Source organism: Parasteatoda tepidariorum, chromosome 2 (assembly GCF_043381705.1).
Source record: "Parasteatoda tepidariorum isolate YZ-2023 chromosome 2, CAS_Ptep_4.0, whole genome shotgun sequence".
Classification (NCBI taxonomy): Eukaryota; Metazoa; Arthropoda; class Arachnida; order Araneae; family Theridiidae; genus Parasteatoda; species Parasteatoda tepidariorum.
The window spans coordinates 36742278-36756729 of NC_092205.1; the positions used below are offsets into that span (position 1 = coordinate 36742278).

Consider the following 14452-nt stretch of genomic DNA (forward strand, 5'->3'; position numbering starts at 1 on the left):
GTCATCGGCACTAGAGGTAATCCTCTCGAACCATTAAGATTGAGTTCTAAATCATGAAGATCCGATCATTAGATCAAAAGTTACTTAGGGTGGTCAGTTTATTTTTTGAACGCTGTGCATTCCACGTATCAAAAATTTTTTGTTGCTTCACATAACTGGCCACTTTTAAAGTGGTAAAATATATTGATCTAAAAATGAGAAAAGAAGAAAACACGTACCTTTGTACCTTCTGCAGTTGGCCATGATTGTAAAGTAGCTGTGATGATCCATGTCAGATCCAAGAAAAAATAAGTAGCCAAAAGATTCGTGTGGATATTATTTCGTAAGCAGCGAAGATTTCTGAAAAGTATCGTTTTTAAAAGCTTTAGCGTTCTCTTTTTCCCCACAAGTTAGCAAAATACTCCGAAGAGCCATTACATTATGACCACCCTGCTAATAACATGTAGGACCACCTTTAGCCCTCAAAACTGCTAGCACCCGTCATGGCATTGATTGCACAAGGTGCTGATAGGTAGTCTGAGGTATCTGGTACCAAGCGCTCACCAACTGGATCTGCAATTCCCTCACATTGCGAGGGGGTAGCGTGGCAGCACGAATTTAGTTTTCCAAGTAGGACCACAAATGCTCTATTGGATTAAGGTCAGGTGAATTTGGGGGCCAAGACATGACTTGAAAGTCACTGGAATGTTCCTCGACGATTCGACCCTTATGACATGGTGCATTATCCTGTTGGTAAACACCATCCCCAGCAGGAAAAACTGTTGCCATGAATGGGTGAACTGTTGCCATGAACCTGGTTTGCAACTATGTTCAAGTAGCTTGCAGACGTCAGGGATTGTTCTATGAGGATTATGGGTCCTAATGTGCCCCATGAAAACATTGTTCCTGGGCGAGAAACCATGAAAACCTGGGCGAGCCCATTGTTATAGATAGAGGGTGGTCATAATGTAATGTCTCTTCGGTGTATACTCTTCCTGTACTAAAAAAGGAATTGGCATATCAGTACAGGGTCGAAGTCAAAATTGATTTGGAAATTTTTAGTTTTAAATAATTGAATGAGAAGTTTTTAATATTATTCTTTACTAATGAGTGATACACTTGCGAAGTGATTTTTTTTAAAAATATTTGTCTCTAATTACACTGAGAAAAAAAGTATGGCTAAAACTTCAGAAATATGGTAAAATGTACCGTGTTTCTGGTTATATGGGAACACCAAAAAGGTCAGTATTATTATCGAGGCGATATGGTAATTATTTTGGTACACTTAACAATAAAATATGATTTTATAACATGTGATTATATTTAGTAATATTATCAAGATACTTTACAGCATGGCATGAAAACCATTTATTTTTTAGATTGATATTTTTAACTAAATGTGTAGCAATAAAAACTATAATTTTGAAAATCAAAATTTCCGGTAAACTATTCCCATATGAACGGAAAAATTACTAAATGATTGGTTTAAATATATAATATTTTGGTTTTTAATACCATAATTATTGTTTTTTTTAAAATTATTTTTATTTATTACCATGCAGAACGGTATTACTGGAATTTCTTTTCTCCGTGTGGTAGTATATTAGCAAAAAGTGACAACTAGTTGATTTTATACTTAAAACTGAAAATTGCACTAAACCATAAGTTTCTATATAATTCTTACTTTCGTAAACACGATACCAAAACATTTCTAATGCTATAAATGTCCAAAATTGCATATTCAAACATGATAAAGGAGCATGTTATTTATGAAGGGTTGCTTATATTATTTTAATCTCTAAATTTTTTTTGCAGTCATACATAAAAATATATATTTGAAATTTGTGCAAGAATAATACAGAATATCATTGATATATTGCGATTTGGGCATGAATGGGCTAAGTTACTCTTGTTATATGAAAAGTATTTTACTTTTCTATATTGTTTCAAACGTTATATATTTCCTTTAAAATGTAGGATTTATATCATTATATTGGTAAATGTGATTCCCATCATTTTCGAAACAAAATTGATGTTATAAATGTCAAAAAATGTTTATTATGATGAATGAAGTTCTTTATTATTGATGAATGGATTTACATACATTAATTTAACCTGGAGCATTTTTGTTGTAGTCATACATAAAAGTAAATATTGGAAATTGATGCGGAATCAGAAAAGATTTCTTCACTTTTATGAATAATGCGTGACTCTCTTTGCAGTATAAAATGAAAGCAATAAATTTTAACTATTCATAAAATGCACTAAAAAGTTTTTGAGTAACAAAAACACTTACTTAAAATGCAAAAAAATTGAAAGAGCAGCTGTTAGAGCCAGAAGGGACATTCCATATCCTACGTAATAAATTGTGCCTGCTTCTTTTANTCATGAGAATTTAAATCATGGCATAAAAACCATTTGCTTAGTAAAATTTATTTTTCAGTTTTATATTTTTAAAATGTGTAGTAATAAAAACTATAATTTTGAAGGCCAAAATTTCCGGAAACTTTCAATTACTGTTCGTCCACCACAAGAAGAGCTTTATATTACTTTAATCTAGAAATTTCTTTTGCACTCAGACATAAAAATACAATTTGAAATTCATGCAAGAATAATGCTGAATATCATTGAGATATTGCGATTTGGGCATGAATGGGCTGAGTTACCTTCGTCATAGAAAAAGTGTTTTACTTTTCTATATTGTTTCAAACGTTGAATATTTCTTTTAAAATGTAGGATTTACACCATTACATTGGTAAATGCAATTCCTATCATTTTCAAAACAAAATTGATGTTATAAATGTCAAAAAATGTTTATTATGACGAATGAAGTTCTTTATTATTGATGAATGGATTTACATACATTAATTTAACTTGGAGCATTTTTGTTGTAGTCATACATAAAAGTAAATATTGGAAATTGATGCGGAATCAGAAAAGATTTCTTCACTTTTATGAATAATGCGTGACTCTCTTTGCAGTATAAAATGAAAGCAATAAATTTTAACTATTCATAAAATGCACTAAAAAGTTTTTGAGTAACAAAAACACTTACTTAAAATGCAAAAAAATTGAAAGAGCAGCTGTTAGAGCCAGAAGGGACATTCCATATCCTACGTAATAAATTGTGCCTGCTTCTTTTATATCCCATAAAACCTGAAAGAGCAAAAATATGATATTTTATAAAGACAAATTCTTTAAAAAAAAATCAAGTTTTAGAAATTTTTCTACAATATTTTTGGAAGTTTATTTGTACTCATGCAATGACAGAGAACCCTTTAAACTAGTCTATGATTATAAAATTAATAATACTATCGAATAGAAACGGAACATTTTAACTTATTGTTCAATGATTAGATTTTTACGTACTAACTAAGATGCAGTAATTCAAAATACCAATTTTAAGTAAGTGCAAAATATATTTTAAGTTACGAAATCAGACACATCTCTGAATAAACATACAGTTTTTTCAATAGATTTTAAGCTTTGACCCTCATATGCAAAATAGCCGTAATCTGGAAAAATCTGATTTCACCCTTGTGGTGCTCTCTTGTTAAACGAGAGGCTCACCTATCTGACTTGATTCGTGGCTAGCAAGCCTGACTTTTCCCAGTGTCATTAGAAACAACAAATCTGGTTACAATAGTTGGGAGAGAGGTCAGTAGTTGTGACCCTTTAATGTTAATTTTACTTTTTCCGTATTTCGCCATATTTCTGTAATTGTTTTTCGAATTATAGATATTTTTTTGCACACAAGATACTTTTTAATGTTTATTTACTGGCTGATATTATTTGATTTAATGACTGTGTATGACTTTTTAAAATTTGATAACTCGGAAACTATTCAACCGATTTCGTTCAAATTGTATAATTCAAAATTACACACTTTAAAATGATGAGAAAATTTGTATAATTTAACAATTCAAATTGTTTTTCCAATTATTATTAAAAAATAGTGAAAATAACTAATTATAAAAAAAATATTTTTTTAAATGCTTTAAATTCGTTTATTTTTGGAGAGGAGTTTTTGTAATTGAGAGATTGATTTTTTTGATTTGATTTAAAAATTCTCAGCGCATGGCGAAATAAGCAAAACGCGAAATTAACATTAAAGAGCCAAAATTTTCAACTGCTCTTCTGCCTAAACTAATTGCACCAAGTTCCCTCTCGTTTTGATTATTTGAAATCCAAAAACGCCGAGAGAAAATTTAGTTCATTCAGAGAAGGTATGTTTTTGTGCTTAATTTCGTGACTTAAAATATGGTCTATTCTAATTTATTATCATACTCTAAGTTAGGCTCCCGAAGCAGTAAAATTGAGTTCTAATACGCGAAAATCCTATCAGTAGTCAAAAGTTATTCAAGTTGCTTGTTTTTTGATTTTATGCACTGTATATACGCAAAAGAGTTGATATTTCAGAAGCATTTCAATCATTCGTAAACAAAGTACAACTCGTGCATGTTTCAAAACATTTCTGTCTAGGAATATTAGAAATATAACATTTTTGATGGTTTTCGGAGAGAAAAATTAAGCTATTTCATTTGGTTGGAATGTAATCTTGTTTGACACTTCATCTTCAAATGAGAGCAATAAATGTTTTTTTTTAAAGGAAAAAAAAATACAATTTAGCAAATGCACAAAATTTCTTTCTAGCACTGTTTGAATTTTCCATCTAAAATTACGGTGAAAAAACCGGAAACAGTCTGTCCACCCAATTTAACATAAAGTTTACGGTCAGAAAATTTTTTGCCTCAGCGGTTTTCAAACCGTTAATAATTGGTATGGCATTCTTGACAGCGAAATTACTTAGTCATGTAGCCATTTACAGCTAGCATTATTTCGAAACCGCAAAAATCAACTGCACATTATTGCTCATTTACGGTTTTTCTTAGGCGATGCACATTGGAGTTAAGTTGTAGTTCAGTTGCGTTTTGTCAAATAAACCGAGGAATGTAGCTCATTTATTTGGTGGTGCCATCTATTGTGACACTTAGAAAATATTAGACTTCTTGAGCAGTTCTGTTCTGCTGTCATCTATGTGTGAATCAAGGTTTGGATGCTTATAATCCAGGGGAGATTTCCGTATCGTGATCAGCGGCAGAATAATCGCGAAGTCTTGGAAATTTCCAGGCAGTGGCCCGTGAGAAACTGAAAAAAAAAAACATCACAGAAAAGGACCAACTCGAAAGGTATCACTCGTAGCCACCCCCGGGCAAACATCTACATGTTTTTTTCAAAAACATTTGCAAGTTTAAAATCTATTTGACATTTTGGCGATTGTAGTTGGCGAGACAGATCACGATGCGGAAATATCCCCATAATCCAGGTTCACCAATTGATGAGTTAAGGACGCCAGAAACTGTTCATGTGCTGAAGGAATAGAAGAAATATTGCGGATTCAACGATGGGATTCAAATCCCCGATCAACCAGTCATGAGCTTGACAGATTAGTACTCTCAGCTACGATATGTATGCAGCTGCAGGAAACTAAGTGGCTTCATAAGGTGCTCTTAGTTGGAGCGTAAAAAATTCTCGCTGAAAATGAGCAAGAGTTAATAAACGATTTTTCTTATAGTTAACAGTTTGAACACCATAATTTTTATGGTCATTTAATTGTTTGGTTGAATATGGTTAAATAATAATTAAATGAGTTGTTATTTAACCATTGTTTACAAGAAATTATTAAAAGTGTTGCCCAGAACTGTATAGTCATAGCACTGCTAAGAACGAGCTGTTATCTTAATCCGTTTTAAAATCCTGCTCTTAAACAAATTGATGTATGGAAAAAAAATTGATTTTTTAAATCTTACAAAAAATGGCATCCCTCTATTATTGTATTTAATTTTATACCATTTTGCTTAAGATTTTGTCAATAGATGGTGCAATATCAGAAGGAGTCTGGATTGTTTTAAAGATTATTTATTGCTATGTTTATTTCCATCGAATAAAATACAAGTTTCAGAATGTTAACTGAAAGATTTTAATACTGATTTTAGAAAATAGGGAACTTTAAATAATGTAAAAAAAACCCAACCTAGTTTTATTTTTTTAAAACATTTGATTAATATTGATAATACTTTAAAGGGAAAATTATAGAACTATGCGGTATTTCCCAGTTCTGTGTAGCAAGTGAAATTATTCATGCTTTTTTACTAGTTTCAAAATAAATTCACTACTGCTTACGAACTGCTAGATGAACTTATTCTGATTACAGGGAATCATAATGGAAGTAAATATAATTTTTTTTGTCTGCATTATATGGCATACATGATTCAGTAAATTCAAAACATCAATAAATTGAATAAATTTATAATTGATAATTTAATCAATTTGAATAATTTGAAGAATTTAATGTGTTTTTAGAGAGCATGTGATTTTTTTCATCAAGCTTCAGTTTATAAAAATTAGGGAAAAAAATACGAGAAATAGCTATATCATTATTAAAATATTATTATAACTAAAAGAATTAATTTCATTTAATGAATAGAAAAAAAAACAGTATTCCACTCAACTAAAGCTAAAAAATATTTTTATATAAATATCTGCAGCATTTGTTTATACAAAAATTATAAATATATGTAAATAGAAACGTAAGCGGAATATTCCTTATTCACATAATTTACACAAACTGAATCACGTCTGTCGGAAATAAAGTTTGATGGATAGCTATTCTCCTTTTGCAATCGTTTGCACTCTTGTCAGGCGTAAAATTCTCACTGAAGACAAAGCATTGTAATGTATCATTAGTGATACATGCCTACTCTTTCAGGTAGCACAAACTGCTCTGGGGAATGTTACCTTGATATGGGGTTCCTCTTCCTCTAGGGGTTTACACCTTGAGTAGTCAGATCTCTCCGCCCAGCTGCTGTTTTCGCCGCAAGATCTTGTGGCATTCTCTGTAACAGAAAATTAGTTCGGTAAAGTGTTCCTCGAGAAATGGAATTTCTGGGAATTGTTTGGTTTGAATCTTTGAGGAATGTACCACCTTCTATCTACTTGTTATGACATTATATTTGATTATTAATATATTGGTTAGTAACTTACCAAATATTTTTCAATCTTAAACAAGTATAATTTATACTATCATACGATATTTCTCTTTTTATAATCGAATTGATTGTTTCCTCATTTTAATTATAATATGAAAAAAAATCAGCTCTGGTAAAGAAATTGAAAAAGAAAAGAACACATTTAGCGCATTAAACTACTTAGAATTTAGTAATAAACATTTTTATATTTAGATCTACCAAAATACGTAACATTTAAAAAGTGTTTTGCCAAGTGTTGCTGTTATAAACAGAAGTGCAATCCGATAAAAATATATGGAGACAACTATTTATGAATATTGTTAGTAATTCAAATTGCTACCCTAAAAATTTAGTTTCTAAAATATTATATTAGTTTTTTGTTAATTTAATTATGAAAGGATTGTGTTTAAATTTTTGTATTTAAAGTTTTGAGTACTTTTAATTAAATTAATGAGAGGAGGAATTTAAATAAATGGTGTTACGTGCAATGAAAATTTTATGCCAATCTTGATCGTAACATTGCTAGCTATTACAAGACGTTCAAATATTTGCACAAGATTTGAATTAAATTAAAAATTAATAATTTAGTTTTAGCCACAAAAAAACAAACAAACAAAAAAAACGGTTAGACAGCCGACAGTTTAGGGTTAATAAAAATGTAGCAATCAAAACTAAACAATAAAAACTACGCGTTCAAGAATAATTTCAACAATAAAAACTACGCTTTATTGTTGAAAGACCATGAAACAATCCAAATACTGCATGAGACAGTTATTGGTCATGTATTCTCGTGTCTCGGTGGACAGAACTGGCCCTCTAGATTGCGTAATTTAACACCATCGGAATTCTTTTCATGGGTTTATTTGAAGTCAAAGGTTCATGCCCGCAAGCCTCCATCTAACCGTGTATCGAAAGAAGAAATTCAACGCTCCGTCAATGAAAATTTGCCATATTTATGCAAAGTGATCACGGAAAATTTCAATAAAAAATGCGATTTTGTGCCAGCAAAGTCTCGGAGGTCATTTGCTCGATGCTATTCCATACATAATCCTATCCTATGCATTATTGTTACGTTTCAATAAAAAATATACACGGTGGAAAGAAAAACAGTCTTTTCTATTTAATTCAAATCTTGTGTTAACTTTGGTATACTCTTTATATTCAAGAGGAAATTTATATTCAATATTTAAAATAATAATTATAAGACTTGAGTCACGATGACTCAGTGATTAAGGCACTGCACTGTTTGTGATGAAATAGGGTTTAATCCCCAATGGCGGCTTGAAGCCCATCCAGCTCCTGGTCTATGGGTACCAGCTTGTCTGGGAAGTAAAGGTGGCTTGTGCGCTGTGCAGACTACATTGCCACAATCATGCCGTTGGTCGAGAAATTTTAGAGCCGTAACCTCTATGACCCCCATGGTCCACAATGAGCTGCTGTGGGAATGCTTTACTTAATTATAAACCTGCGTGTAATTTAATCTTTTTTTCCCTCTAAAGGGGTTGTTGGAACATTTGCGTGAACTAAATTGGCAATTGCTAGGTTTAATTTGGCAATTAAATTAAGCATTTAAATACGTACAGGAATGTGATATTTAATATTGTAAAAATGACGCACATGAGTGTTAAATGTGAAGTTTACAGATACAATAAAAGCGCAGTTCCTTCCGGAAAATTGATTCTCGTTGGAAATAGTTAAATGTCAACCAGACTTCGTGTTTCTATCTTCCACTCTATGTTAGGTTCCCTCGAAGAAAGTTATTCTTCTCTATCAATCTAGTTACTTTTCCTATGATATTTAATATATATATATAATTGCTAGCCAGTATCACTTTGGAATAATATATGGACAACTGAAAATACACCAATAAACATCCTTTTCAACTTATGGCTAATACGTCGAGCATTTTCAACAAATCAAAATAATTCCCTAACAGTTGTGTAACCAGAACAGTAAAACAAATAAATCGCTTAACGGGAAAACAGACTTGCTTCAAAATTAATCTCAACTCATCTAGTTTGCTTGCGAAGCCGGAATTCCGGATAATATTGACAAAGTAATATCAGGTAAAGCTGGTTTCAACCTTTAATTATCATGCTTCACTCCACTGATGTTCATCAAGCCTTCAGATATTACCACACATTTCGTAGAATCATGTAGAAAGTAATAATAGGTTGTTAAAATCAAAGATTCATATATGCATTATGCATGGTTTCAGTGAGTTAACAATTGCGGTAGAAGAGTAATTAATATGCGTTAGTTGCCAAGGTAAATCTATGAAGTAGCGTATTATAGTAAGATTAAAAAAACAGTCATAAATTTTGAGTTGGCATATTTTTGTATCTTCTTGGAATTTTCTTTAGCATTTTTAATAGTTTCGTGGATTTTTTATTTAATTAATTTTATCCCAAAAAACAGAGATTGTTTTAAACATGTTATAGCTTTTCTTTTCTTTTTTATTAACCCTTTAACGCAGATGGGGCACCGGTGTCCATTTTTTATACATTTTCTTGATGCTCTAATTTAAAGCAAAAATATTTTTTAGATTTTTTTATTTATAAAAGCAGTTTAATACTTACTAAAAAATCTGCTGAACTATCAGAATTATATTTGTATGACAAAAATGTAAAATTAAAAAAAGAAAAAGGCAGTTTTAAATTTTTTCTCACTCATATTCAAAAATTATCAATAACTGATATTGTTAGTTAAAGAAATTTCAATAATGAATATCTGTTTCTTTTAGATCTAAATAATTGCAAATTTGAAAAATTATTGTTTGGAAGTTAGCCGTGTTTGGAGGAATTTATTTTTAAAGAAGAAAAAGACACAAGTGTTCTACGCTGTATTTCATAACCACAAATTATTAAAATGCTAAATACAGTATTTTTCACTTATTTTGACCTAAATAAATACAAAATTATGAAAAAAGTAAATATGAAAAACATATGTTTATTAGCAATTCTGCGTCTAAGGGTTATGAGATACTCTTTTATATAAAAGTCGCATTATTTCTAAGTGTGCTTTTTATCATTGGAATTAAAATTTAATTTTAACCCTTTACAAAGTCGTAAAAAGTATAGTTCCCACCAAATTCATTGGCTTTTAAATGTGGATGGAAAGCTGCTTTCCCTCCAGTGGTTTGTGTTGCCATCTGTTGATAACTTCAGAAAATCGAAAAAAAAAAAAACAATATCGAGGACTGTGTTTTCTTAAATGTGGGTTATAGTCATATATTAGTCCCTGGTTATAATAAAGGTTAACGCAGCGCCAATAAGGGATACTGAAACTGGGGAACTATTTGCGTTCGTTAATTTGCTCATTTTTCATCGAGTTTATTTGAAACAATAAACACAGAATTTAAAAATCTGGTTGTTTATAAGCACAGAAGTTCAAGTTTATGGCTTACAGTGAACATAGGTTTTAAAAGTTTACACCCATCTTTTCATAAAGAAATGATCTTAAAAATCAAAATAAATTCAGGTAATAGGATAAATTTTTTAAAATATAAAAGTCAATCTTAACATGAAAAATATTTTAACAAAACGTTATTCGAAAAATTTTTTCCTATAAAAGGCTACAGTAGTAAATGATTAGAAAAAAATATAAAATCATGACATTAAGATCAGAAAAAATAAATTTTTTTATTTGGTTTCTAAAATATGCAGTTAAAATGATTTTAAATAATTTGTATGCTAATTAAACTATTTTAACATGATTAAACTAAACATAATTAAGCTGAAACATGATTAAACCATTTGAAGTTCAATTGTTTATTTGTTAATTAAGAAAGAAGATTTATCCTTGAGAAATATTTTTAAGGAAAAATATTTTATTATCACCAAAATGTTGAGTTTCCTTTAAATTCAAATTTTACCTGCAATTGAATGTTTTTTTGAATTCGAAAAACCACAAAAATCTTAACAACCATCTCGCAAAATAGTAATTAGAAATATATTCAGACTTACCTAATGTATCATAAAGTACTCCATTAAATTCATGAAAACAGGGTACTGTAGCAATTGATCCTGCTTTGACTGGAGGCCAACATGATAAGCCATCCCACGTAGCATTGCAGTAAGCTTGCTTATCTAATAATTGTAAAAATAAAAATAAAATTGTTAGTAGATAATATTTTATTTCAATACAAAGTTTTATGGAAATGGATAAAACTCTATTTTAAAAGTATCATAAAATATTCATAGCATGTTAACAAGGCAAGAAATAAAAGAAAAAAAAAAGAAAAGAAAAGAGAGTTCTGAATTCGAAATTACGAAGAAGGGTGAAGTTAGTTTGGTGTAAATATTTTTTACACATCTCTGTTTATTTAAATTTAGTAAAAAGTGCTGCTCTTTTCCATTTACTATGAAAAAAAGAAATTTACCATGTTTCTGGCTCTATGAGAACACTAAAAAGCTCGGTAATTTTTACTGAAATGCTTTGGTAAGGATTTTGGTTAAATCAACCATAAAATATAATATTATATTAAGTGAAAAACTCTATTAGATGTAGCAAAATTTGGTGACCTGATTTCTTAGAGCATGAGATTAGATGAGAGCATAATTTTAGAGAGCATGATTTTAGAGCATGATTTTTAGAGCATGATTTTTAGAGCATGATTTTAGAGATAATAAAAGCCATTTAATTGGTTAAATTCATTCTTAAGTTAGTATTTTTTACCATATGTTGGGTAATAAGAATTATAATTTTGAAAAACCAGAGTTTCCGGTAAGCCGTTGCCATATGTTCGGCAAAATTATCAGATGAATGATATACCATATATTTTGGATTTATTACTAGAATTATGATTTTGTTTTTACCAGAAATGTCATTACCACAATGTAAGATAATTTTACCAGAATTGGGAAATTTAGATATAATGTAAAGTATTCTATTTGTGAAGTAATAACTAATTTATAATAATATTCATTTCATTCACATTCATTTCAATTAACATTCATTTGTGCTAAATCTGAATTCTATTCCAAATATTTATATCTTACCTACATTGGATAAAAATAAAAATAGGAGTAATTCATCTGTTTCTTCATAACAGACAGGATTAACTTAAGTGAATAATCGAATTTTAAATATTTATTTTGTATGTATTCAAAAAGATTAAGCATATAGTAAGTGATTGTTAGGACGAATTGGCAGGAGGCGAGAGTATCTGCGTATGACAGGCGAGAGTGGAATACGAAACTAAGGGCCTTATGTGCCAGTGTAGGTATATAAATAGAAGATGATGATGTGATACATGAAAACATAGAAAAATAAACTTAGTTCATTTTCAGATATTAATGTTTGTGTGATTCCTCTTTTGTTTCATGGCAAATATCGAATTTATAATCAAGTTCGTTCCCTACATTTGGTAGCTTTACAACGTCATTGGTTCTCAATGATGTACAAACGTGTCCTTTCAGGTTGAGAAGAAGTGTTGTAGGCATGCGGATGACAAGTGCTTTACTCTTAATCCTATTGCAATTAAGACCCCGCTGTGTGCTATCATTTTATGGGGTTATTTCAAGCACACTGTTTATGTACCGGTGATGGTGAAAGCACTTTGACGTCTTGAACACATTTGTGGAACTTTAGGAACGTGTAAGAGCATAAAAAAATACAAAATAAATGAAACGAACTTAAGTACAGAATATTTAATTGTTGTGTAAAAAAGAACCACACAGTGAAAATTTGTTATACAAAAACTTGGTATATATTTTTTATTTAGTTTCATGCATCATTTATTGTAGTGTGTGTAATAGTTTCGAAAATGCAAATATTTTAAATCCAGTCATTCATTTCTGTTAAGTCTGTATTCTATATCAAATACACACAAAATACAAAAGGTTATTCATTATATATCACACATTTTACAATTTTTATTACAAATTGTTAGTTGACAAAGCTACCTATCAAAATGACAGGAGTGAATTTTAGGTACTTGTTACCATTTCAGAGTAACTAAATTGGTGTTTAATTGAAAAGCACCGTCAATGAGGTTGTTTCCAATAGTTAAAACCGTTGCTGTTCATAAAGAGTTGAAAAAGTTGATAGGTTTAAATAACGATACTTCTGACACCTTTTCTCAGATAACATCCCGTGTTCATTCTTTACTTTGCATCTTTGAGACCTTTCTGCACCTTTTACTTTGCACCTTCTTTACTTTGAGAAGATCAGTGAGACTATTTGCCCCATCTGGTGGAGTAATTCTGAATTTAGTATCTGTAGCTGATAACTGTGATAATAAGCAATATTTGATGTTCCTGGCCNCAGACAGGATTAACTTAAGTGAATAATCGAATTTTAAATATTTATTTTTTATGTTTTCAAAAAGATTAAGCATATAGTAAGTGATTGTTAGGACGAATTGGCAGGAGGCGAGAGTATCTGCGTATGACAGGCGAGAGTGGAATACGAAACTAAGGGCCTTATGTGCCAGTGTAGGTATATAAATAGAAGATGATGATGTGATACATGAAAACATAGAAAAATAAACTTAGTTCATTTTCAGATATTAATGTTTGTGTGATTCCTCTTTTGTTTCATGGCAAATATCGAATTTATAATCAAGTTCGTTCCCTACATTTGGTAGCTTTACAACGTCATTGGTTCTCAATGATGCACAAACGTGTCCTTTCAGGTTGAGAAGAAGTGTTGTAGGCATGCGGATGACAAGTGCTTTACCCTTAATCATATTGCAATCAAGATCCCGCCGTGTGCTATCATTTTATGGGGTTATTTCAAACACACTTTTTATGTACCGGTGATGGTGAAAGCACTTTGACGTCTTGGACGTATTTGTGGAACTTTAGGAACGTGTAACAGCATAAAAAATACAAAATAAATGAAACGAACTAAAATACAGAACATTTAATTGTTGAGTAAAAAAGAGCCACATGGTGAAAATTTGTTATACAAAAACTTGGTATATATTTTTTAATTTAGTTTCATGCATCATTTATTGTAGTATGTGTAATAGTTTCGAAAATGCAAATATTTAAAATCCAGTCATTCATTTGTGTTAAATCTGTATTCTATACCAAATATACACAAAATACGAAAAGTTATTCATTATGTATCACACATTTTATAATTTTTATTACAAATTATTAGTTGACAAAGCTACCTATCAAAATGACAGACGTAAATTTTTATAAGTAGTCGTCACCATTTAAGAGTTACTTGAATGATATTAATTGAAAGCACTGTCAATGAGACTGTTTCCAATAGTTAAAACCGTTGCTGTTCATAAAGAGTTGAAAAAGTTCATAGGTTTGAGTACAAGAGAGTTAATACTTCTGGCACCTTTTTTCTGATAACATCCCGTGTTCATTCTTTACTTTGTCGAGAGAAGACCAGTGAGACTATTTGTCCCATCTGGTGGAGTAATTCTGCATTTAGTATCTGTAGCTGATAACTGCAATAATAAGCAATATTTGACGTTCCTG

General features: G+C 30.4%; 1 protein-coding gene across 1 annotated transcript in view; it reads right to left on the reverse strand.

Annotated features, from left to right (window-relative positions):
- Positions 1-14452, reverse strand: part of LOC107442483 (diuretic hormone receptor) — a 148675-nt gene that overhangs the window by 32554 nt on the left and 101669 nt on the right. The window contains exons 3-6 of the mRNA XM_071177458.1: positions 10973-11095; positions 6778-6875; positions 3035-3135; positions 219-339 (exon numbers count right to left, since the gene is read on the reverse strand). Coding sequence (XP_071033559.1) covers positions 219-339; positions 3035-3135; positions 6778-6875; positions 10973-11095 — 443 coding nt within the window. The remainder of the gene's footprint in view (positions 1-218; positions 340-3034; positions 3136-6777; positions 6876-10972; positions 11096-14452) is intronic.